Genomic DNA, 22,704 nt, shown 5'->3' on the forward strand with positions numbered 1-22,704 from the left:
TGGACGTCACGCTGCGAGTGTGTGTGTGTCTGAGGAACGAGATTGCCATCTGGGTGGGTGTGTGTGTGTGTGTAAATGCGCATATGGCGCTGTGTCACATTTTTGCCTTGATGACGCACACACACACTTTGAGTACATTTTTTTATTAATTTTTCTTTTTTTCCTTCGTCTTTACGTTCTTCTTTCTTTTTCTTTTTTCTTTTTCCCTTCGTTTTATTCTTGGTCATTTTCTTCCTTTCTCCTTATTTTTCATTTCATTTCACTTTTTTTTTCCCATTTTCCTTCTTTTTTTGATCATTTTCTTCCTTTTCTTCATGTTCTCCTTATTTTTCCCCTATTTTTCTTTTTGTATATTTTCCTTTTCCACCTTTTTATTTTTGGTAATTTTCAATTTAATTCTTAATTCTTCACTGTTTTCACTTCATTTTTCATTTTCCATTTCTTCATTTTCTTTTCTGTTTTTTCCCCCTTTTATTTTTTCTGGGTTTTTTTCTTATTTTTTCCCCCTTTTTTCTATTTCTTCATTTTTTTCATTTCTCCATATTTTGGGTTTTCTTTTTTTCTCCTTATTCTTTCTTTTTTCTTTTTCTTCAATTTACTTTTCCTTCTTCTTTCCTTTCCCCTCATTTTATTTTTCTTCCTTTTTTGTTTATGATTTTCTTCCGTTCTTGTCCTTTTCTCCTTCTTATGGTTTATCCTAGATGGTAGTTGTTTGTGTAGTTTTTGTTCTTTGCACTGCACTGTTTTGCCTTGATAATGCAACACACACACACACACACACACACACACACACAGTGGTGTTATACAGTGTGTCTGACTGTGTGTGTGTGGGTGTGTGTGTAATATCAAAAACATGTTTGAGGGAAAAAAAAAAAAGGAAATAAGGAAGTTGTCTGAACAGCAGCTTCCTCTCAGAGAAAATAAAGCCACACTCTCTTCTGTTTGTGTGTGTGTGTGTGTGTGTGTGTGTGTGTGTGTGTGTGTGCAGATGGCCGTCCTCTCTATATCCTGCGTCTGGGACAGATGGACACTAAAGGTCTGGTTCGAGCTCTGGGGGAGGAGTCACTGCTCAGACATGTAAGCGCTGAGTTTCCCAGCATGCTTTGCTTCAATACACAATATACACTCTCATCAATAACTCTGTGTGTCTGTGTGTGTGTCTGTGTGTGTGTCTGTATGCGTGTCTGTGTCTGTGTGTGTGTGTGTGTGTGTGTGTGTGCACACGCTAGGTTTTGTCCATAAATGAGGAGGGATTGAGGAGATGTGAAGAGAACACCAAGGTGTTTGGACGCCCAATCAGGTGCGCTGTGTTACGTACTTACGCTTTATTAAGGAGCAGATCTTCTGTTTTCCTCCTTCTAATCCTTGTTACGTTATTCCTCTTCTTTCACTTCTTCTTTCTTTTCTTCCTTCTGCATCTCCTCATCCATCTGTTTCTCATGCTCTCGTTCTCCCTAGTCCTCCTTCTCCTGCTGTTCTTCTTCATCCACTTCGACTTCTCCTTATCCACTTACGTCTTTTTATATTTCTGCTCCTCTTTCTTCTTCTCTTCCTCCTGTTTCCTCTTTCCTCAGAATCTTTCCACATCCAATCGAACTCCTCCTTCTGCTTCTCCTTCTCCTCCTTCTTCCTCTCTTCTGTCTTCTCTTCTTTTTCCTCCTCCTCCTTTTTTCACCTCTCCTTCTTCTCCTTATCCGCTTACTTCTTTTTATACCTCTGCTCTTCCTTCTTCTTCTTTCTTCTTCTCTTCCTCCTGTTTCCTCTCCTCTTTCCTCTGAATCTTTCCACATCCAATCGAACTCCTCCTTCTGCTTCTCCTTCTCCTCCTTCTTCCTCTCTTCCGTCTTCTCTTTTTTTCCTCATCCTCCTTTTTTCACCTCTCCTTCTTTTCCTTATCCACTTACTTCTTTTTGTTTCTGCTCCTCCTGTTTCTTCTCCTGTTTCTTCTCCTGTTTCTTCTCCTGTTTCTTCTCCTGTTTCTTCTCGTGTTTCTTCTCGTGTTTCTTCTCCTGTTTCTTCTCCTTTTTCCTCCTAATCCTTCCACTCCTTCTCTTACTCCTCCTTCTTCTCCTCCAACTCTTTCTTCTTGTTCCTCTCCTACTGTCTCTCCTCTTCTTCCTCCTCCTCATCATTCTTCTCCTCTTTCCTGCATATGTATTTTTATATTCTAGTGGTGCAGAAATAAATCCACATGCCTTTGGTGTGATCTAATGAGGAAGTAAATGATGATTAATTTGAGCTCGTAACCTGACCTTCTAAAAACATTGTTATTTAATTTTTCACTTCATCCAGCAACACCTCTATCTGATCTCTTTTTCTCACTCACTATTTTTAACACCCCTCTCTCTCTCTCTCTCTCTCTCTCTCTCTCTCTCTCTCTCTCTCTCTCTTTTTCCCCTTCTAACACATTTAGACTTTTTTTTTTTCCTGTCACAGCATAGGGAACATGTCTTGTACGACCTTAGCCTAAAAATCTTCCTTATTATAGAAACATACAGAAACAGACACAGCGCACAAATTCTGTAAAACAAAGAAGCCATGATGACGATGATGATGATGATGATGATGATGGGTTGTGTGTGTGTGTGTGTGTGTGTGTGTGTGTGTGCAGTTGTTGGACGTGTCTGGTGGATCTGGAGGGTTTGAACATGAGACATTTGTGGCGTCCGGGCGTTAAAGCTCTGCTGCGCATCATCGAGGTGGTGGAGGCAAATTACCCAGAAACCCTCGGGCGTCTGCTCATCCTGCGTGCTCCCCGGGTCTTCCCTGTTCTCTGGACTCTGGTGAGATTCCACACTTCCTGTTTACGCACTTGACAGGAAGTGGGACAAAAGAAAATGCTTAGGGTTTGGACAGAGGGCTGCATGTTAATGAATATGCAAATATATGCAAATGCACACTGTAGACCAAGTATATGGGCCATGCGTGTGTGTGTGCAGATTGCAGCCTTCTCCATATCTATCTATCTATCTATCTATCTATCTGTCTATCTGTCTGTCTGTCTTTCTATCTATCTATCTGTGTGATGATTTAGAATGGTAAATGAGCTTTTTTTTATTTCATTAATAATAAAAAATAGCAGTAATTCTTATTTTTTGCTGTTATTATGCAGTCTCACACTGCAGCATTTTAACCCGAGCATGAATTTGCAGTGTCACTTACTGCCCCCTGGTGGCGATTTAGCAGCACACAGCTGCAACATATGTACAAATTATAATAAATAACAATCACTATTAATTTATTTAAGGATTGTCGTATATCAGATTTTAAAAGAAATTAAAATTTTTTTCTGAGGTCCAGTTTCCCGCTTTACCCAATTTGTGTTTATTATTTTACCTTAAAGGTGCATTAAGGTGAGATTAGATTCGTTTGTTTTTTGTTTTTTTTCCCCCTAAGATTATGTTATATGTGGATAAAAATAAATGACAGGAGATCCATCCAAACGCAAACAAGTATTCCAGGCTTAATACACTTTTGCTCAGGCCACAACTTAAAACAAATTATTCTTTTAATCATTTTCTACATATCTTCCAGGTTATTTGTGCAAGTGAGGAGAAAAATTTCACCTATTGCACCTTTAATTACTTATCTGTTTATTTTACGTTTGTTATCATTATTTTCTAAGTTATTTATTTGTTAGAATTTCAATTAGTTTTATTTCCTCTGTTTTTGCGCTTCTTATCTTATTACTGTTTTTCTATTTGCTTTGATTTTTCTTTATATAGAATCGAGCTGCAGTTTAATGCATTAATAATTATATTATAAACGGTTAAATATATTTTATCAAGGAGGCAGGGTGTATGAAATACAGAGCTGTGTATATACAGTAGGTGATGGTTTTTTTTTTTTTTTTTTTTTTTTTTTTTTTCCCGCGCTCAGGTGAGTCCGTTCATCGACGAGAACACGCGTAAGAAGTTCCTGATCTACGCCGGGAACGATTATCAGGGTCCCGGCGGTCTGGTGGATTACATCGATAAGGAAGTCATCCCCGACTTCCTGGGTGGAGAGTGTATGGTGAGTGCGTGGGCGTGGTTAACGGAGTGTGTTTAACGCGACAAACAAGCCTCGTGAAGCGTTACACGCTCAAGAGTATGTTTTCGTAGAGCACAACAGGAAGTTAAACTTTTACGGTGGCCTTCTTTGGTGTGTTTTAAACTGTCGCAAATTTAGGAAACAAAAAAATCTGATGTGATTGGAGTTCCGCATTTTTACATGTTTATTATCATGTTATTAAGTGCATATAAATATTAATTACATTAATGTGTAGTTGAAATATTAAGTGCATATATAATAATCTTATCTTAATTTTAAAAATATTTAACACTGAGAAGAATAAAAACTAGAGCTGCATAGAGTATGTTTTTAAATATTTAATAAATAAATAAATAAATAAAATCATGATATCTTGAAATCATGAAAAACATGTCGTGACGTAGTTTATCTTGGTATTGATATTATATCGTCATATCGCCCAGCCCCACTGTATACGAATTAGTTTATTTGTAAATTGTTCGTACGAGCGTTTACACAAGCAACGCGGTGTTTCAGCTAGTTCAGAATCACGTTTTTATCCTACATTTCTCTCCTGTGTTTGTGTAAATTTACGTACTAATGTGAACCTCGATTCACGTTTTCGAATCATAATGTTGTCGATGCGTTACTGTGATTTTATATAACGATTACGCTGTCAAGATTAAATCACTTAATGTCCTTAAAGAAAGAAATCCATAAACTAACACAAATAAGACAAGCCATTCAATGAGGGGGGGGAAAGTAATGGCACCCTATAAGAGGAGGCGGAGTTAGTGTGTGTCTGTGGTAGCTGATGAGCCGCAAACACTGTTCAAAAACAAAAAAAAAAAAAAAAAAAAAGAAGTTTAGCCTTTTATGGAGATTTGTGGGCGTGGCTAAATGGAAATGTCGCTCTATGAAAGGAGGAGGAGTTTGTGTGTGTCTGTGGTAGCCAGTGAGCTGCAGTGGCTGAGCTGCATTACTGGAAGATTTAGCACTCACTATGCTTAGGAGGTGCTCTTTCACCGTTTAGTTGTCATTTTGTAGTTTTCAGCTCTGTGCAGAAAAAAAAAGCTTAGCCTTTTATGGAGTTTTGTGGGTGTGGCTAAATGTAAATCGCTTGAAATCTAAGGAGTGTAAAGGAAATATGGTGAGAATTTTTGAACACGCTAAGTGATTGTTTAAGCGCTGACGTCATGTGATGTTTTACAGTGTGAGGTTCCCGAGGGCGGCCTGGTTCCCAAATCCCTGTACCGAACCCCTGAGGAACTGGAGAACGACGACATCAAACTGTGGACGGAAACCATCTACCAGAGCGCCAGCGTCTTTAAAGGAGCGCCGCACGAGGCAAGGCATATCACATGACGTGGTGATGTAATTTATTATTCATGTGATGTAGCGATCACGTATAGCGTATTTATTCATCTCCTCTCACGTCTCGTCCAGCTGCTGATCGAGATCATCGACGCCTCCTCCGTGATCACCTGGGACTTCGACGTGTGTAAAGGAGACGTGGTCTTCAACATCTACCACTCCAAACGGGCTCCTCAGCCGCCCAGGAAAGAGGCGCTGGCGTCTCACGGCATCACGTCGCCCGGCGGCAACAACGTGCAGCTCATCGACAAGTCGTGGCAGCTGGGGCAGGACTACAGCATGGTGGAGTCTCCGCTCACCTGTAAAGAGGGAGAGAGCGTGCAGGTAACGTCGTCGCTGACATCATCACCACCTGACACCGCGTCGATGTTATCCGAGACGAGTGCACGATGTTAAACCGAAAGCTTTACGCGTCCTTTACTAAAGACGCAAACGCCACACGCCAAACACCGTTTTACTTTTACGTATTTTCCTTTTTCAGGTGGTTTTTAAGACGTAAAAATAATAATAATTTATCTAGTTTTCGTTAGAAATCTGTGTAGTTTATTGTTCTGGGTTTTTGTTTGTTTGTTTATTTGTTTGTTTGTTTTGTCTTGATGGAAGTTTCAGGGGTGAGTTAGTGTGTTATAGCGTTTTATGGCGTGTGTTATGAGCACTAACGTTTTTTATTTAGTTTTTCACCTGATAATTTCAGTAACATTTTATTTTAATAATTTCCCTGGTTTATCAATCTATCTATCTATCTATCTATCTATCTAGCTGTTTATCTCTATCTATTTATTATTCATCTGTCTATCTGTCTGTATTTTAATGTTTATTTATTCATTTTATGTTTGTTTATTTTTTTCTGTCGTATTTATTTATTTATTTATTTTTTATTTAGCTACCTGTCTGTCTATATTTATTTTATTGTCTATTTATTTATTATTGATCGATCTCTCTACATAATATTTTAATTTGTTCATCAATTGATTTGTTTTTTATTTATTAATTTATCTATGCATTTAGTAACGGTTTTGTTTGTTTGTATGTCGTTTATTCATTTATTTATCTCCATCTCATATTTATTTGTTTTTATTTGCTTTTAATCTCTCTCTCTCTCTCTCTCTCTTTCTCTCTCTATCTATCTACAGTATTTATTTGTTTAGGAATTTATTTAATTATTTATACAATTATCCATGTATTTATTTACTGTTTTGTTTGTGTGTGCGTTTTATTTATTTATTTACTAATTTACCTTTTAATTTGTCATTTTTTAAATTAATTTATTTATTAATTTATAAAAAAAAAAAATTAGTATTTTTATTTACATATTCATCTGTCATTTTGTTTTATTTTTTTATTATTATTTATTTATTTATTTTTACTATTTATCTATCTACAGTATCTGTTTATTACGCATCTACTTTTTTTAATTTGTTTGTTTATTCACGCGTTCGTTTATTCGTGTGTTTATTAGTTTACAGAAGCTTGCTTCTTGACCTTTTATCGTTCATCCGTCCGTTCTCGTCTTAATCGCTGTGAATCCCTCGTTCCCGTGCGCAGGGTTCTCACGTGACGCGCTGGCCCGGGTTCTACATCCTGCAGTGGAAGTTCCACTCGATGCCTGCGTGCGCCGCCACCAACCTGCCGCGCGTAGACGACGTGTTAGCCACGCTGCAGGTTTCCTCCCACAAGTGTAAAGTCATGTACTACACCGAGGTCCTGGGCTCAGAGGACTTCAGGTAACTGAACATCTGGATCACTGCAGAAACATCTGGCATCATCACGTTTACACAAAAAAACCTTATGTTAAAACCTGACGAGTTTCAGTTTATTTATTTATTCATTTTATTATTTCACCTCAATGCCATGTAACTGCCTACAGACGAACACTGTCCAAGCTGCTGCTTTCTTTCTTTCTTTTTCTCTCTCTCTCTCTTTCTCTCTCTCTCTTTCTTTTCTTCTTCCCGCGCCCGTTTCCTCACGACTGCCTTTCCTTTTCTGTTTCTCCCTCCGTAAAGAACGGCTTGCTGCGATGTGCAGAGTTTGTAAGTGATCCTGTTTGCCGTTAGCAAAGCTTAAGCGCCACGCTAACGAGGCTATGTCGACGTGTTAGCATTAACGGCAATGCTAACGCTGCGCTGAACACATGCTCGGCTTGGGTTTCTGTAAATCTAGCAGGTTGTGAAAGCATGGATGAGGAAAATCAAACGTACACACACACACATTATTCTGCTCTGAAAATCACTGATAATGGAAGTCTAGGGGCAGATGTTCAAAGAAATGTTTTTTTTTTTTTCTTAATTCACAAATGAAGATGTAAATCTGTAGATTAGCTTCTCTCTGAGAAGAAACTACTTTATTAAAGACAGGAATTTGTAGTTTGTGTCTCTGATGGCGTATGGATACGACAAAATTTTTTCAGGAAAGTGTTAAATAAAGTTTGTGCGTCTCTGCTGAAATTGTCGTATCCATAGTGTAAAATAAAGCCGGGACTACTTTATTAAAGAGAAGAGTTTGTAGTTTGTGTGTCTCTGATGGCGTAAGGATACGACATGACCTTCAGGAAAGTGTAAAATAAAGCCGGGACTACTTTATTAGAGAGAGGAGTTTGTAGTTTGTGTGTCTCTGCTGAAAGTTGTCGTATCCATACGCCATCAAAGTGGAGGAATTCATAGTTTGTGTCTCCGATGGCGTATGAATACGGCAAAATCTTTAGGAAAGTGAAAAATAAAGCCGGAACTACTTTATTAAAGGGAGGAATTCATAGTTTGTGTGTTTCTGATGGCGTAAGGATACGACACAACCTAAATAAAGCCGGGACTACTTTATTACGGAGAAGGATTTGTAATTTGTGTGTCTCTGATGGCGTATGGATACGACAAAAATTTTTTCAGGAAAGTGTAAAATAAACTTGTCGTATCCATACACCATCAAAGTGGAGGAATTCGCAGTTTGTGTCTCCGATGGCGTATGAATATGACTAAATCTTTAGGAAAGTGTAAAATAAAGCGGGGACTACTTTTTTAAAGACAGGAGTTTGTAGTTTGTGTGTCTCTGATGGCGTATGGATACGACACAATCTTTAGGAAAGTGTTAAACGATGTTTGTGCGTCTCTGCTGAAAGTTGTCATATCCATACGCCATCAAAGTGTAAAATAAAGCCGGGACTACTTTTTTAAAGGGAGAAGTTTGCAGTTTGTGCGTCTCTAATGGCGTAAGGATACGACATGACCTTTTTCAGGAAAGTGTAAGACAAAGCCGGGACTACTTTTTTTTAAGGGATGAATTTGTAGTTTGTGTGTCTCTGATGGCGTATGGATACGACAAAATTTTCAGGAAAGTGTAAAATAAAGCCGGGACTACTTTATTAAAGACAGGAATTCGTAGTTTATGTGTTTCAGATGGCGTAAGGATACGACACAACCTTCAGGAAAGTATAAAATAAAGCCAGAACTACTTTTTTAAAGTGAGGAATTTGTAGTTTGTGCGTCTCTGCTGGCGTACCGAGTTTGAGTTTACGTTGTATAATCGTAATTCAGCATCTGCCCCAAGACTTCTACACATTATATTTTTATTCCCAGTTCAGGGAAACATGAGGAACTTTTTCTTAAGGCTGATCACATGTACACTACAGACACTACAGTGCATAAAGATTAAAGATTAAAGATGTAAAATGGCGGCGTGTTCCTTCAGCATACGAGAATAAAGTGTGTGTACGTTTGATTTTTCTCCTTGTTATGAGAGTGTGAAATTTGCAAAACGCCCTCGTAGCGCAAAAATTAATCAATTCGTAATAAAAATTCTTACTCTTAATTGGAAATATTTGTTTTATAGATTACATTTTAATATTTTTAAATATTATTTTTTATTTTTATATACCGTATTTCTATTTTTTGAATATCATTAAAAAGTTATTTTAAATTATTTGATATTGTTAGTATTTTGTTTATGTATATTTTACATTTTATTTTTAAAACTTGTATTGTTTTATGTATGCTAATTAATAGATTTTAAAAAAATTACATATATTTAAAAAAAAAAGAAAAAAAGTTATGAGGGCGTTATGTGAATTTTTTTTTTTTTTTTTATCCTAACGTGAATCCCTAAACAATTTACGAATAAAATCAAGGCTGTGTTCCAATACTGTTTTTCCGACGCTCCCTTGTCGACTTCCCCTTGCGCTTGCTGAAGTGAAGTTTGTCACGTGACCTCTTGGAGCGTTAAGATTTACCCAGAAGGCATTGCAGTAAAAAAAAATTTTTATAAAAATTCAGAAATATAAAATTTGGCCAGTGGGATAAAAGAAATTCTAAGGAAAGAAAATTATATTTTTTGTAATGTTCTACTGTCTATCTAGCAAGCTAGCTTATTAGCATGCTAATATTTAGAAAAAAAATTTTTTTGCACGTTCTTTTATAATGAAGCGGAAGTCGATAAGGGTGCGTTTACTTAAAAAAAAAATAAAATAAATAAAACAGCATTGCGATGTTTACGTGACTAACCTCATCTCTGGCTTCTTCTTAATCACTAATCTTTTTTAAATGCTAACAAGGCTAATGCTAATGCTAATTTCTGAGGTAAATTATTTACATTTTAACTCCGAGTGAAATTAATTTCATGGATATTTGAGGAATCATTAAGGTTAATCAGTTTGAACAGGGATTTTTTTATTAGCCGTGTTAGCATAAACGTGCATAATTATTTATTTGTTTTTTCTTCTATACAGTGACAGATATCTCTCTCACACACACACACACACACACACACACACACACACGCTTTTTCTGGCTTTCTTTAAGGCTCGTGTGTTTGCCTGGTTTGAGGTGTGTATTTAGCGATGACAGGGGGAAAAAAAATTTGCTTTTTCCGATTTTTTTCCAGTCAGAACTCTACAGTGAGCTGGAAGGAACACTCAGCCCATACATGCTAATGTTGCTAATGCTAATAGCAGGTGAAAGCTAACAATGCTAAAGGATCCGTATTGTCTCTCATGCGTTGTTTAGCATGTTAGCATTTTTCTGGGTGGAAGTGTTTCTGATCGTATGCAGTGCACATGAAGGCCTGGAAGGTAGCCGAGAGGGAGTGTGTGTGTGTGTGTGTGTGTGTGTGTGTGTGTGTGTGTGTGTGTGTCCTGGCTGCATGTCCGGCTGTAGGATTGGGGTTCAGCTCACTGTGAGACTGTGTGTGTATGTGTGTGTGTGTGTGTGTGTGTGTGTGTGTTTATTAACACAACTTTATATTATAACTGGGGATCTAGTGTTGGACTGTCTCATCATCTCTCTCTCTCTCTCTCTCTCTGTCTTTGTCTCTTTTATTCCATCTTTCTTTCTCTCTTTCTATCTTTCTTTCTTACTGTCTTCATTGTCTGTTTTTCTGTCTGTCTCTTTCTCTCTCTTCTTCTCTGTCTCTTTGTCTTTTTTTAATTCCATATTTCCTTTCTTTCTTCCTTCTTTTGCCTTCTTTCTTTCTTTCTTTCTTTCTGTTTACTTGTCTTTCTTTTTCTTTCTTTCGTGTATTCTTTATCCTTCCTTCCTTCCTGCTTTCCATTATTCTCTTTCTGTTTTTCCTTTTTTCCCTTTTCCATCTTTATTCTCCCCTGTTTTTTTTTCTCCTGCCATTTATTCTCTTTCTCTGGTGTTTTTTTTTTTTTTTTTTTTTTTATCTCTCCTCTCTCTCTCGTTCCTCTCTTTCGTATCGTCTTTTCTCCTCCCAGGGGTTCGATGACGAGTCTGGAGTCGAGTCACAGCGGCTTCTCTCAGCTCAGTGCCGCCACCACGTCCTCCAGCCAATCACAGTCCAGCTCCATGATCTCCAGGTAGAGCCAGGAGACACAAGATGGAGGACGGGGAGGGAGGGGACACAAGATGGAGGACGGGGAGGGAGGGGACACAAGATGGAGGACGGGGAAGGGACACAAGATGGAGGATGGGGAAGGGATCCAAGATGGAGGATGGGGAAGGGATCCAAGATGGAGGACGGGGAGGGAGGGGACACAAGATGGAGGACGGGGAGGGAGGGGACACAAGATGGAGGACGGGGGAAGGGACACAAGATGGAGGACGGGGGAAGGGACACAAGATGGAGGACGGGGGAAGGGACACAAGATGGAGGACGGGGGAAGGGACACAAGATGGAGGACGGGGGAAGGGACACAAGATGGAGGACGGGGGAGGGAGGGGACCCAAGATGGAGGACGGGGGAAGGGGGGACACAAGATGGAGGACGGGGGAAGGGGGGACACAAGATGGAGGACAAAGAAAAATAATTACACATATTTGAGAACAGCGCCGTGGTGTTAAAGGGCTTTGATCTGCGTTGCCATGGCGCTCGGCTGAGCTGCCGGTCAGTTCACTGGGCACTTCCTGTTTCCTCTCTTTCTTTTTCAACATGTCTGACAGACCGACCAATACGAGTACTGTCCGATCTGGAAAAACGGGACGAGCTGTTACACACACACACACAAAGTGCACAGGAATACTGTATACATATGTTTTTGTTTTGCCATATCGCTGATGGTTTCAGCGTTTATAGGTCAAAGGTCAGGTTTGTAAACGTGGTGAAGCGTCCACGTAAAGCAATAAACATTTCTATTCGTATTTATCACGAGCGTTTAACGTGTTTTGGCGGTGTTTAAGGGTGCTCTGTGCTCAATTACCTATTAGCTTGCTTTATTGTTTTTTTTCGTTTTTTTTTTTTTGTTGTTGTTGTGGCAAAATTAATCCTAAAAATTTCTTCGAGATGCCTTCGTCCGATTTACGAACTTGCGAACCGATCTGTTCCTATGCATTGAAAAGTCTGGAGAAAAAAGCGAGGGCTACTTTTTATGTTTTATAGGTCAAAAATTAAATAAATACATAAATAAATAAATAAATAAATAAAGAGGTGGAGTGGGGTTTGTATTGGACACGTTTTATCGGAAATCAAGCCTAATTGCATGTTAGCATTAGAATTAGCTAGTCTAAAGTTAGCAAAGATCTTGTATTTTAAAAAAAATATTAAAAACACAATTTCTTAGATTTATAGCATGAAAAGTGTCGAATACGACAGCCTGAGTAGTGCAAAAGATTTCTGAAAACGTTCCGGACGTCCAACGAGGCCATGAATTATTATTATTATTATTTTATTTTTACTAACGAGGAAAGAGCGATGACTCTATCGATCTCAAGCTAGCAAAGAACGATGAATGAAAGCGTTACAAGTTTTCAATAATTTCCTGATAACAGCTGCTAATTTTCGTCATTTTGCTCCACTTGTGGAATAAACAACCTCGTAACTATGCTAGCTAGCTAGCTATCTTTCTTTCTGTATTAGCATATTACGTTTTTTTTTTTTTGCCCAGCTATCATCAAAATAACCCTTGCTAGCTATCAAACTGTAACACTCTATAGCTAGCTGATTAGCTTTACACTTGTACAGGGCATTAAAAATAATTTTAATATACGATAATACGTGGTCTTTCTGGACGTCCGTTGTTTTGTTTTTACAAATAGGTCATGAGGTTACAAGCGACAGCTTTTCAGGTCAGTTTATTTTCTATATTTTGTTTATATTTTTTCGAAGCGTGCGTTTGAGAATATCAGAATTGTAAACGTTTTACTGCGTGTGACCGGGTCGAGGTGTGGTGTATTAGTGTATATTATTATTATTATTATTATTATTATTATTTAACTCATCTCCATTACATTGACGAGGGCGTGTCGGTCAGTTAACGTTTACTTTACTCACCCACCATACACCTGTGCAGGTGAGGGATGAGGTCACGAGCTGAGCTGAGGCCATATTTACAAATCCAAAGTATTCAAACTTGAATGTGTTCCAATATTTACGATATAAAGAGAGAGAGAGAGAAACGGTTCATTGTGAGGCTCGCTCAACCATTTAGTGATGACTGGAGTGCACACTTGATAGGGAGGCTAGTTTATTATACGTACAGCGCAAAGCTAGCTGTAACACTCCTCGTGCAGGTCGTGGCTTTAAACCTCGGACATCGTGTCTTTGTGTGTTTCAAGAAGCCATCTTTTAGCAAAATAACGAAAATCATGGCTGTGTTTCAAATCAAAACTGGCAAGAGTATCGGTAAACTGTTGTGTTTATCATAAAAGCTGAAGGCAAATTCGTACGTCTCGTGAAAGTTTGCGAAATGATCATGACTTTGTTCCAAATCAAAACTGGAAATGAAATTCAGGTGATAGTTTTTTTTTTTTTTTTTTTTTAAAAGAAAACATCTGCGCTCAAGCGTTTTAACCAGGAGAGAGAGAGAGAAAGAGAGAGAGAGAGAAAGAGAGCGCAATGTAATGCTCGCTCGACCGTTTATCGGTTACTTCCGTGCTGTGGTGCTTTTGAACAGCGTGATTACGATAATGTTAGTGATAGTGAGGTTTAATCCTTATCGCGTGTAAACGTCACGGCCGGCTGTGTTCCAGATCGGAGCTGGAGCGCTCACGTGCCACGGGTTTGGACTTGAAAGAGAAAAAAAATGTGATGCATGTCGTGGATTTCAGAGTTGCTGTTTATCGCTATTTATATATATATATTTTAAACTCCAGATTTCAGGCTGCGTTCCAAATCAAAAACTGGAAAACTCGGGTCATGGTGTGCCGATAAAACGTGCGAGTTCTAGTGTGTACTTGATAGTGAGGATTGTGAAGAGTGTTTTTTAAATGTTTCAGATAGTGATATATATTTTTACATTTTACGTGTCGTACGCAAAAAAAGGTCACAGCACAGATTCAGACGATTTGAGAAGATGAAGTCGTCACTTTTCTGCCATTTTGAGCGTGGTTATGAAAATGTAGTGCTCATACTGTTGGTCTTTTTTTTTTTTTTTTTTTTTTTTTTTTTTTTTTTAATCCTTGGTGGAAAACAAATCAAGATTCAGAATGTTTACTGAGAACATGTAAATGTAACAGACACTCCGCGTTTTCTACGTATTTTAAAACACGAGCGCTCAGATTGCGTCACGTGAATCGTTATTTTGAGTGTCGTAATAACTCCTGAATTTTTTTTTTTTTCCTTTTTTACTCATCTGTTACTCCCGATACGGTATGCTAAAGCTAAATGCTAGCCACTGTCTGGATGTTGAGATATGCACACAACGTCTGTTCTTTTCTCAACAGTTTACAGCGACGCAACGGACCGGACAATCGCATCGCATCGCGTCACGTGTATTCACGTTTGTTCTTGTGTAATTAGCAAAGCAGGCCTAACGCGAGCGGAGAAACAGGATTGCGTATGCGTCAGATTGCGGCTCCGCCCTTTTTATTTTAGCTCTTACAACCGAAAAGACGGACGTCAGCGATGATTGTTACAATTTACAACCGTTACAAAGTTCACGCTAGCTCAGAGGCGCCAGCATCGATAACGAACAGAATTTCACCACAAACAACGTAGCGTATTTCGACTCCGTGCTAACAATTCATCGGAAATGCATTTTTTTTTTTTTTTTTTTTACAGATGAAAGACTTCACAGCCCCGCCCACTTTTTAAAAATTGGTTGACAAAATTGACTTTCGTGAATTTTCATTGGAGCAAGAAACAAAAGCATGTTTCACATCCTGCGTCCTTTTAGTGAATTGGATTTTCTGTAGTTTTTAGGTGCCTCCCATATCACCATAGCAACAGATCGAAAAAATCTTAATTGCTACGGATAAACCGCGAATGTCGGCGCCTCTGCTAGCAAAGCAGCTTGTCGCACTTGTGGGTGTGGCCTGCTATTTAAACTCAAAATAGTGATAGCCAGAACGTACTGCCTGGATTTACACAAGTTGTTATCGTTATTTGAAATGTATTTTAATAATATTAATTTATATCATTAAAATTTAAAGATGTGTGCTTTAGTTACACGCTAGTCGTTAGTGTGAACTTTACAATGATCATCAGTTTTCCGAAGTTATAACTGGATTATAAATCTGATCACAGCCAATCAGAGCGTCTCGATCCAGCTGGTCATCGTACAGCACGATTCAGAGCGTGATCTGCGTCCTACAGCGTTTATTACCTGTTTAAGGCTGCTTTCACACGCTGGCTCACGTCACGTGTACTCTGTAACCATAGCAACGCTCTTACTAATCCTGGCTAGCTAGTGCAGTATTGGCTAACGGTCTAGCCTGGCTAGCTCTGAGGAATTGCTTCATTATTTATTTATTTTATATTAGAAATGCAGATGAAATAAAGATTGGTGTTTGTCTTCGCTGTAGCTTTGGAGGCAGAAAAATTAAGCCTTTCTTTTTATTTTTGCCCGAAAGTTAATGTGTCACGTAAAGTCAAACATCCCAAAACATACACGCGCCGTTCTGTTTAGTGAACGCTGAAATATTTTCTGTTCAATTTCCAGAGATTTTTTTCACCAGCACGTCATGTCCTCCGTGTTTGAGCCCAAACTCACAAAAAAAAACCAACAACAAAAAAAAATGTGCTTTGAAACGTGTCTTTTTTTGGGTTGAAAGTGTGAAAGCAGCCTGCAGTGTGTTACAAACTAGAACTAAAGAGATTGTAAGATCGTTATATCTCAATATTGCATTAAAAATAAATAAATTATAATAGAAATAATGAAATAGTGATTTCTTTACTAGCACACTGGAGCAGGTAATAAAGTTGACGCAGAATTCTTGGAAATCTTTGTGAATTCTGGATCTAAACTCAATCCTACATTGACGCTGTTTTGTTTTGTTTTTTTTTTTGTCTCCTGTAAGATCAGAAGGTGAAGCTCGCTCGCTCTGAGCGTGGTGTGAGGACCTGTTTCTCTCTCCACCGTCTGCCGTACGAGGGCTGTGTATATAATATATAAATATTACAGAACTGTACATGTAACTGTACGTCTTTTTATGTTTTTGATTTTTTTTTTTTTTTTTTTTTTTCATGAATGTCCATTTCTCATCCGCACACGCTGAACTCCTCGTTCATGAACACTGCATATCTTTCTCTGATGAAATGACGATTGTCTGTGTAAAGATGAAAAAAAAAAAAAAAACATTTTTGAGATTAATATACGAGATACGAGCGCCTTTACATTCGTTTTCTTTGGAAATTATTAAACTTGAATTAAGAGATTGTGTGTCCTGAGTCTTTTTTTTTTTAAATTATTTTTCTCCTTTTTTGTGCACAAACAAGTATTTTTTTGTTTGTTTGTTTGCTTTTTTGTCAGTAAAAATTTGGAAAGATTTTATTTTAGAATTGTGTGTTTTGTTTGTTTTTTTGTTTTTTTTGTTTTTGTTATTAATGCTGCTTTAACTTCACTACTGACAGAACAGAATTGCAGCATTATAGAGAAAAAACAACGCAAACAATTCTTGATTTTGTGGTGTAGGTGGAGTAAATTGTGATTAGTAGAAAGCAAAAAAAAAAAAAATTATACAGTCATAATTACACCACTTAAATCACTTATTTATTTATAAACAAAAGATCTTTTGGATTGCTGATATTCTGGCAAGTAAATTTGCATTTATTTAAATTTGATCTAATTAAATGTGTCGATTTGCATACTTTATAAATCCATCTTTGTATAATATTAGAATTAAAATTTTTCTTTTCTCAAGAGAAAAACTTTTACACAACACTCTGTTGGAAAGTTAGTTTTTTCATTTTTCATTTCATCAGACATGCTGTTAGGGGAAAAAAATATAATATATACTTAAATAATTTTATGGTTTTTTTTTTTTTTTTTAATGCGTAATTTAACGTGAATCCATAACCATTTAGAGAAATTCCTCTGTAAGAAGGAATGAGATGTAAATAATGAGTGGAATGAACGTGACGATTTGATGAATGCAGATCATCTAGAAAGTTCAGATTTTTGCTTCTAAACAAAGAAAAACCTGGTTTTGAAGGAAACGAGTTTACAAATGAGTGTAATCTAACATTTCACCACCAGTGTTATAGGTTTTATAAAAGAAACTCATGTATATCTTACATAGTAATAATTAATTTTTTTATGTACACTGCTCAAAAAAAATTAAAGGAACACTTTTTAATTAGAGTACAGCATCAAGTCAGTTAAACTCCTGGGATATTGATCTGGTCAGTTCAGTAGCAGAGGCGGTTGTTAATCAGTTTCAGCTGCTTTGGTGTTAATGAAATGAACAGCAGGTGCACTAGATGGCAGCAGTGAGACGACCGCCAGAGCAGGAATGGTTTTACAGGTGGAGGCATTTGGCTAGGGTCAGTGTCACTACTGGTGGCATGAGGCGATACCTGGACCCTACAGAGGTTGCACAGGCAGTCCAACTCCTCCAGGATGGCACATCAATACGTGCCGTTGCCAGAAGGTTTGCTGTGTCTCCCAGCACAGTCTCAAGAGCATGGGGGAGATTCCAGGAGACAGGCAGTTACTCTAGGAGAGCTGGACAGGGCCGTAGAAGGTCCTTAACCCATCAGCAGGATCGGTATCTGCTCCTTTGTGCAAGGAGGAACAAGATGAGCACTGCCAGAGCCCTACAAAATGACCTCCAGCAGGCCACTGGTGTGAATGTCTCTGACCAAACAATCAGAAACAGACTTCATGAGGGTGGCCTGAGGGTCCGACGTCCTCTAGTGGGCCCTGTGCTCACTGCCCGGCACCGTGGAGCTCGACTGGCATTTGCCACTGGCGCCCTGTGCTTTTCACAGATGAGAGCAGGTTCACCCTGAGCACATGTGACAGACGTGAAAGGGTCTGTAGAAGCCGTAGAGAACGTTATGCTGCCTGTAACATCGTTCAGCATGACCGGTTTGGTGGTGTGTCAGTGATGGTCTGAGGAGGCATATCCATGGAGGGACACACAGACCTCTACAGGCTAGACAATGGCACCCTGACTGCCATTAGGTATTGGGATGAAATCCTTGGACCCATTGTCAGACCCTAGGCTGATGCAGTGAGTCCTGGGTTCCTCCTGGTGCACGACAATGTCCGGCCTCACATGGTGAGAGTATGCAGGCTGGAGGATGAAGGATGAAGGAATTGATACCATTGAATGGCCCCCATGCTCGCCTGACCTAAATCCAATAGAACACCTCTGGGACATTATGTTTCGGTCCATCCGACACCGCCATGTTGCACCTCAGACTGTCCAGGAGCTCAGTGATGCCCTGGTCCAGATCTGGGAGGAAACACCCCAGGACACCATCCGTCGTCTCAATGAAATTTCAGCAAAATGGACTAGCCTGCTGCATCATTTTTTCACTTTGATTTTCGAGGTGTCTTTGAATTCGTCCCTCTGTAGGTTGATAATTTCCATTTCCATCAAACAATGTGGCATCCTTTCGTTCCTAACACATTACCCAGTCCATATCAGTACAGATATCCAGCATGATATTTTTCCCCATTGAGATCTGATGTGTTTTCAAAGTGTTCCTTTCATTTTTTTGAGCAGTGTATCATGAAACGAGCTTTTCAGGAGTTTAGCATGTGTCATGACTTGATTGTGAAGTGGGCGGAGCTTAAAACTCTGACTAAATATACTTTCAGATAATGCTGTGGTCACACCAAAGTGTACAAAGACAAACAAACAAAAAAACCAAACATTTTGTTATTTTTATTATTACACTTAAGGAGAAAACGCGTTATAAATTTGAAAAATGATTGACCAAAATGTCTACATTTCTATCTGTATTATCTCGCTTTAAGCATTATAGACTTTTTATTAGTTTCACACTCCTCGTAAGCAACTACAAAATAATGAATATTACATAAAACCAGATCAAAACACTGAGAAATTTAAACATTTCCAAAAACTTTTCCACGTGAATCAATATTTTAAGCGTTAATGTCTCCCCCTTGTGGAGAATGCTCAGATTGCAGGCAGGGGAGTTGCAGCTAAAAATAATAATAGAAGTGAATATTTTTAAACAAAAACGAGATTATGAGGAGATGTAGGATTATAAAATGCTAAGTGGAATTTTCCTTTTTAAAAAACATTTTATTATTCTTTAAGATGATGAAATTAATGGTTTGGATACTTATTTTAAATATTATCAGACTACCAGGCTTATTGTCAAAATGTTTTTTTAATCAATTTTTTTATTGTCTTTTTTATGACAACAATAAAACACAGAGATGCATATAACAAAAAGTCAGATCTGTACTGATTTTAAAATGTGCTTTACTGAGATCAGCAAGCAGTAACTCCAAAATATCAATCTTTAAAAATGTAAGTTTCTAATAATTGCACATAGAAAGAGAAAGAGAAAGAGAATGCTATAATTAGAGAATAGTTTTTTGAGCAGCTGTAAATCCAGCAGGAATCAACCTGAAAGCTGAAACATCATTAAGAAGACACAGACATGGACTAGGATCACAGTCTCCTCTCTTTTCTGACAAAAACGTGTTTACAAATTTCCAACATTCACTGATAACTGGACATTCCTGAGACACATGTAAAAAAAAAAAAAAAAAAGTCCCAGGAGAGTTAGAAGAAGAAAAGGACGTTGATGTTGATGTTAAAGGCGTTTATAACATCTGTATGGTGTAACATAAGCCTGAAGAATGACCTTATAATGAATCGACTGTGTGTTAAGTTTTTTTGTTGAAGTTTGTGAGAGATTAATCCACACATTCTTCCACTCAGGATGAAAACCATAAGCCTCCAGATCACACTTTCAGGATTTCATTACAGATAATGCGTGAATTAAGAAAAGGAGAGAGAGAGATATTTGTGTGAAAAGGCAGAATAAAGAAATATTGAGAGGATTGAGAGGATGATCAGTCAATAAGTTCTGCCAAAGAACACCATCTTAACTGTAAATCCAAACAATGAGACGATACAGGAATATTACACAGAGTTTGTTTACTACTGGAGAGTGTTGCCGCCTTGGCCACGCCCCCTTGTGTTGACGTCAGAACCCGGAAGTGTGCAGTGACACTGGGGAGTAAAAGCAGGACAGAGCTGAATGTGGGCTCCAGAAGAGGAGGTGGTGCTGAGATGGGAAAGGTCTGGCACTGACACACACACACACACACACACACACACACACACACAGTGTTTACAGCTGCTTCAGGGTTTTGAGTCGTTTAATTTCCCTCTCTTGTTTAGAGTTGTTGTCTGAAACCGAAACCGAAGCTGTGTGAAGGAAATCTAACACTTCTCTCCTGTTCGTGAAAAAAGTGCAATAAAATGAGAAATACATCCTTCAGGTCAGATATTTAATGTGTTAAGGAAATGTTAAAGCAACACACACTGCCATGTTGAGGGTTAAAAGCGGAAAATCCAGCAGCAGACACACACACAGTACACTGCTGAGCTGCTGAGCTGCGCTGTGTGACCGGTATTCACTTCCACATTACACCGTAACAGCTGCGGTTGCCATGGTGACGAAAACCTGGCACTCAGCGTCAGAGTCAGTCAGCTTCGGTTGTCATGGTACATGACACGTTGATCCATGTTGAGTAAAATGACGACTCTGTTTAAACGTTATTTAATAAAGTTAAATGCTGTAACGGTGCGTGTTTATGTTTGTGTCTCTGTTTACATTTATGGCATTTAGCAGACGTCCTTATCCAGAGCGACTTACAATTATCTCATTTATACAACTGAGCAGTTGAGGGTTTAGGGCCTTGATCAAGGGCCCAGCAGTGGCAGCTCGGTGGTGCTGGGATTTGAGCTCTCAATCTTCCGATCAGAAGTCCAACATCTTAACCACTGAGTTTCCACTTGTTTGTGTTTGTGTCTGTGTTTGTGTCTGTGTTTGAATCTGTGTTTGTGTCTGTGTTTGAATCTGTGTGTGTGTTTGTGTCTGTGTTTGTGTCTGTGTTTGTGTTTGTGTTTGAGTTTGTGTTTGTGTTTGTGTTTGTGTCTGTGTTTGTGTCTGTGTTTGTGTTTGTGTTTGTGTTTGAGTCCGTGTTTGTGTCTGTGTTTGTGTCTGTGTTTTTGTTTGAGTCTGTGTCTGTGTTTGTGTCTGTGTTTGTGTCTGTGTCTGTGTTTGTGTTTGTGTCTGTGTCTGTGTTTGTGTCTGTGTTTGTGTTTGTGTCTGTGGTTGTGTTTGTGTTTGAGTCTGTGTTTGTGTCTGTGTTTGAGTTTGTGTTTGAGTCTGTGTTTGAGTCTGTGTCTGTGTTTGTGTCTGTGTTTGTGTTTGTGCCTGTGGTTGTGTTTGTGTTTGAGTCTGTGTCTGTGTTTGTGTCTGTGTTTGAGTTTGTGTTTGAGTCTGTGTTTGTGTCTGTGTTTGTGTCTGTGTTTTTGTTTGAGTCTGTGTTTGTGTCTGTGTTTGTGTCTGTGTTTGTGTCTGTGTTTGTGTCTGTGTCTGTGTTTGAGTCTGTGTCTGTGTTTGTGTCTGTGTTTGTGTTTGTGTCTGTGGTTGTGTTTGTGTTTGAGTCTGTGTCTGTGTTTGTGTCTGTGGTTGTGTTTGTGTCTCTGTGTTTGTATCTGTGTTTGTTTCTGCGTCTGTATCTGTGTTTGAGTCTGTGTTTGTGTTTGTGTCTGTGTTTGTGTTTGAGTCTGTGTTTGTGTCTGTGTCTGTGTCTGTGTTTGTATTTGTGTTTGTGTCTGTGTCTGTGTTTGAGTCTGTGTTTGAGTCTGTGTTTGAGTCTGTGTTTGAGTCAGTGTTTGTGTCTGTGTTTGTTTCTGCGTCTGTGTTTGAGTCTGTGTTTGTGTCTGAGGCCGAGACGTTTTTGTTCACGTTTATTTAACTGGTTTCATTGCTGGGTTTCAGTGAGTTTATTAGTCTGTTAATAAAGGAATCGGATCTTTGAGTCTTTTCTGAAATCACATTTTTCATTTTTATTTATTGCTGTTTATTAATGTATTATTTCTTAATACAGCGTTCATGAAGTGTGTGTGTGTGTGTGTGTGTAGCGAGCAGGAGTGTATGAAGCAGCGGTTGGTGTTGGAGGACACTGAGGCGTGGCAGAAGGAGCCAGACTTCAGTGGGCTGGAGAGAGTCGCGGGAGTCGACCTGTCGTTTATTAAAGGAGACGAACGCAACGCCTGCGCTCAGCTCGTCATACTCAGCTACCCCGACCTCCAGGTGATAATCATCATCATAATCATCATCATCATCATCATAATCATCATCATCATTATTATTATTATTATTATTATTATTATTATTACAACAGTGTAACAGTTTAAATATTATTTAAGTTTTATTTCTTTGAAAATATTTTAGACATTGTCTTACGATCACCCATGTATCTTTCTTTCTTTCTTTCTTTCTTTCTTTCTTTCTTTCCTTACTCTAATCCTTCTTTCCTTCCTTCCTTTCTTGTTCCTTGCTTCCATTTGTCTTTTCTTCCTTCCTGCTGTCCTTCTTTTTTCCTTCCTTCCTTGCTTTTAATTGACTCTCCTATCTCCTGTCCTTTCTTCTTTTCTCTTTCTTTCTATCTTTCTTTCCTTACTTACTGTTTTCCTTCCTTCCTTCCTTCCTTCC

The 22,704-nt window shown here is 38.5% G+C and overlaps 2 protein-coding genes across 5 annotated transcripts in view; both read left to right on the plus strand.

Moving 5' to 3' along the window:
- si:dkey-237i9.1 (SEC14-like protein 1) overlaps positions 1 to 11,266 on the plus strand; it is a 39,243-nt gene extending 27,977 nt beyond the window's left edge. The window contains exons 9-17 of one of the 2 annotated variants that reach the window (XM_053230165.1): positions 989 to 1,077; positions 1,230 to 1,300; positions 2,612 to 2,783; positions 3,880 to 4,014; positions 5,224 to 5,358; positions 5,458 to 5,709; positions 6,931 to 7,109; positions 7,389 to 7,415; positions 11,084 to 11,266. In XM_053230165.1, coding sequence (XP_053086140.1) covers positions 989 to 1,077; positions 1,230 to 1,300; positions 2,612 to 2,783; positions 3,880 to 4,014; positions 5,224 to 5,358; positions 5,458 to 5,709; positions 6,931 to 7,109; positions 7,389 to 7,415; positions 11,084 to 11,189 — 1,166 coding nt within the window. In that variant the 3' untranslated portion in view covers positions 11,190 to 11,266. The remainder of the gene's footprint in view (positions 1 to 988; positions 1,078 to 1,229; positions 1,301 to 2,611; positions 2,784 to 3,879; positions 4,015 to 5,223; positions 5,359 to 5,457; positions 5,710 to 6,930; positions 7,110 to 7,388; positions 7,416 to 11,083) is intronic. The other variant, XM_034299976.2, reaches the window with a different exon arrangement.
- Positions 11,267 to 20,155: 8,889 nt separating this feature from the next.
- LOC113523658 (endonuclease V) overlaps positions 20,156 to 22,704 on the plus strand; it is a 39,733-nt gene continuing 37,184 nt past the window's right edge. For 2 of the 3 annotated variants that reach the window (XM_053232060.1, XM_053232059.1), the window contains exons 1-2: positions 20,156 to 20,273; positions 22,131 to 22,302. In XM_053232060.1, coding sequence (XP_053088035.1) covers positions 20,233 to 20,273; positions 22,131 to 22,302 — 213 coding nt within the window. In that variant the 5' untranslated portion in view covers positions 20,156 to 20,232. Of the gene's footprint in view, positions 20,274 to 20,375; positions 20,477 to 22,130; positions 22,303 to 22,704 lie in introns of all 3 variants that reach the window. The other variant, XM_053232062.1, reaches the window with a different exon arrangement.

Source organism: Pangasianodon hypophthalmus, chromosome 2, assembly GCF_027358585.1.
Source record: "Pangasianodon hypophthalmus isolate fPanHyp1 chromosome 2, fPanHyp1.pri, whole genome shotgun sequence".
NCBI lineage: Eukaryota > Metazoa > Chordata > Actinopteri > Siluriformes > Pangasiidae > Pangasianodon > Pangasianodon hypophthalmus.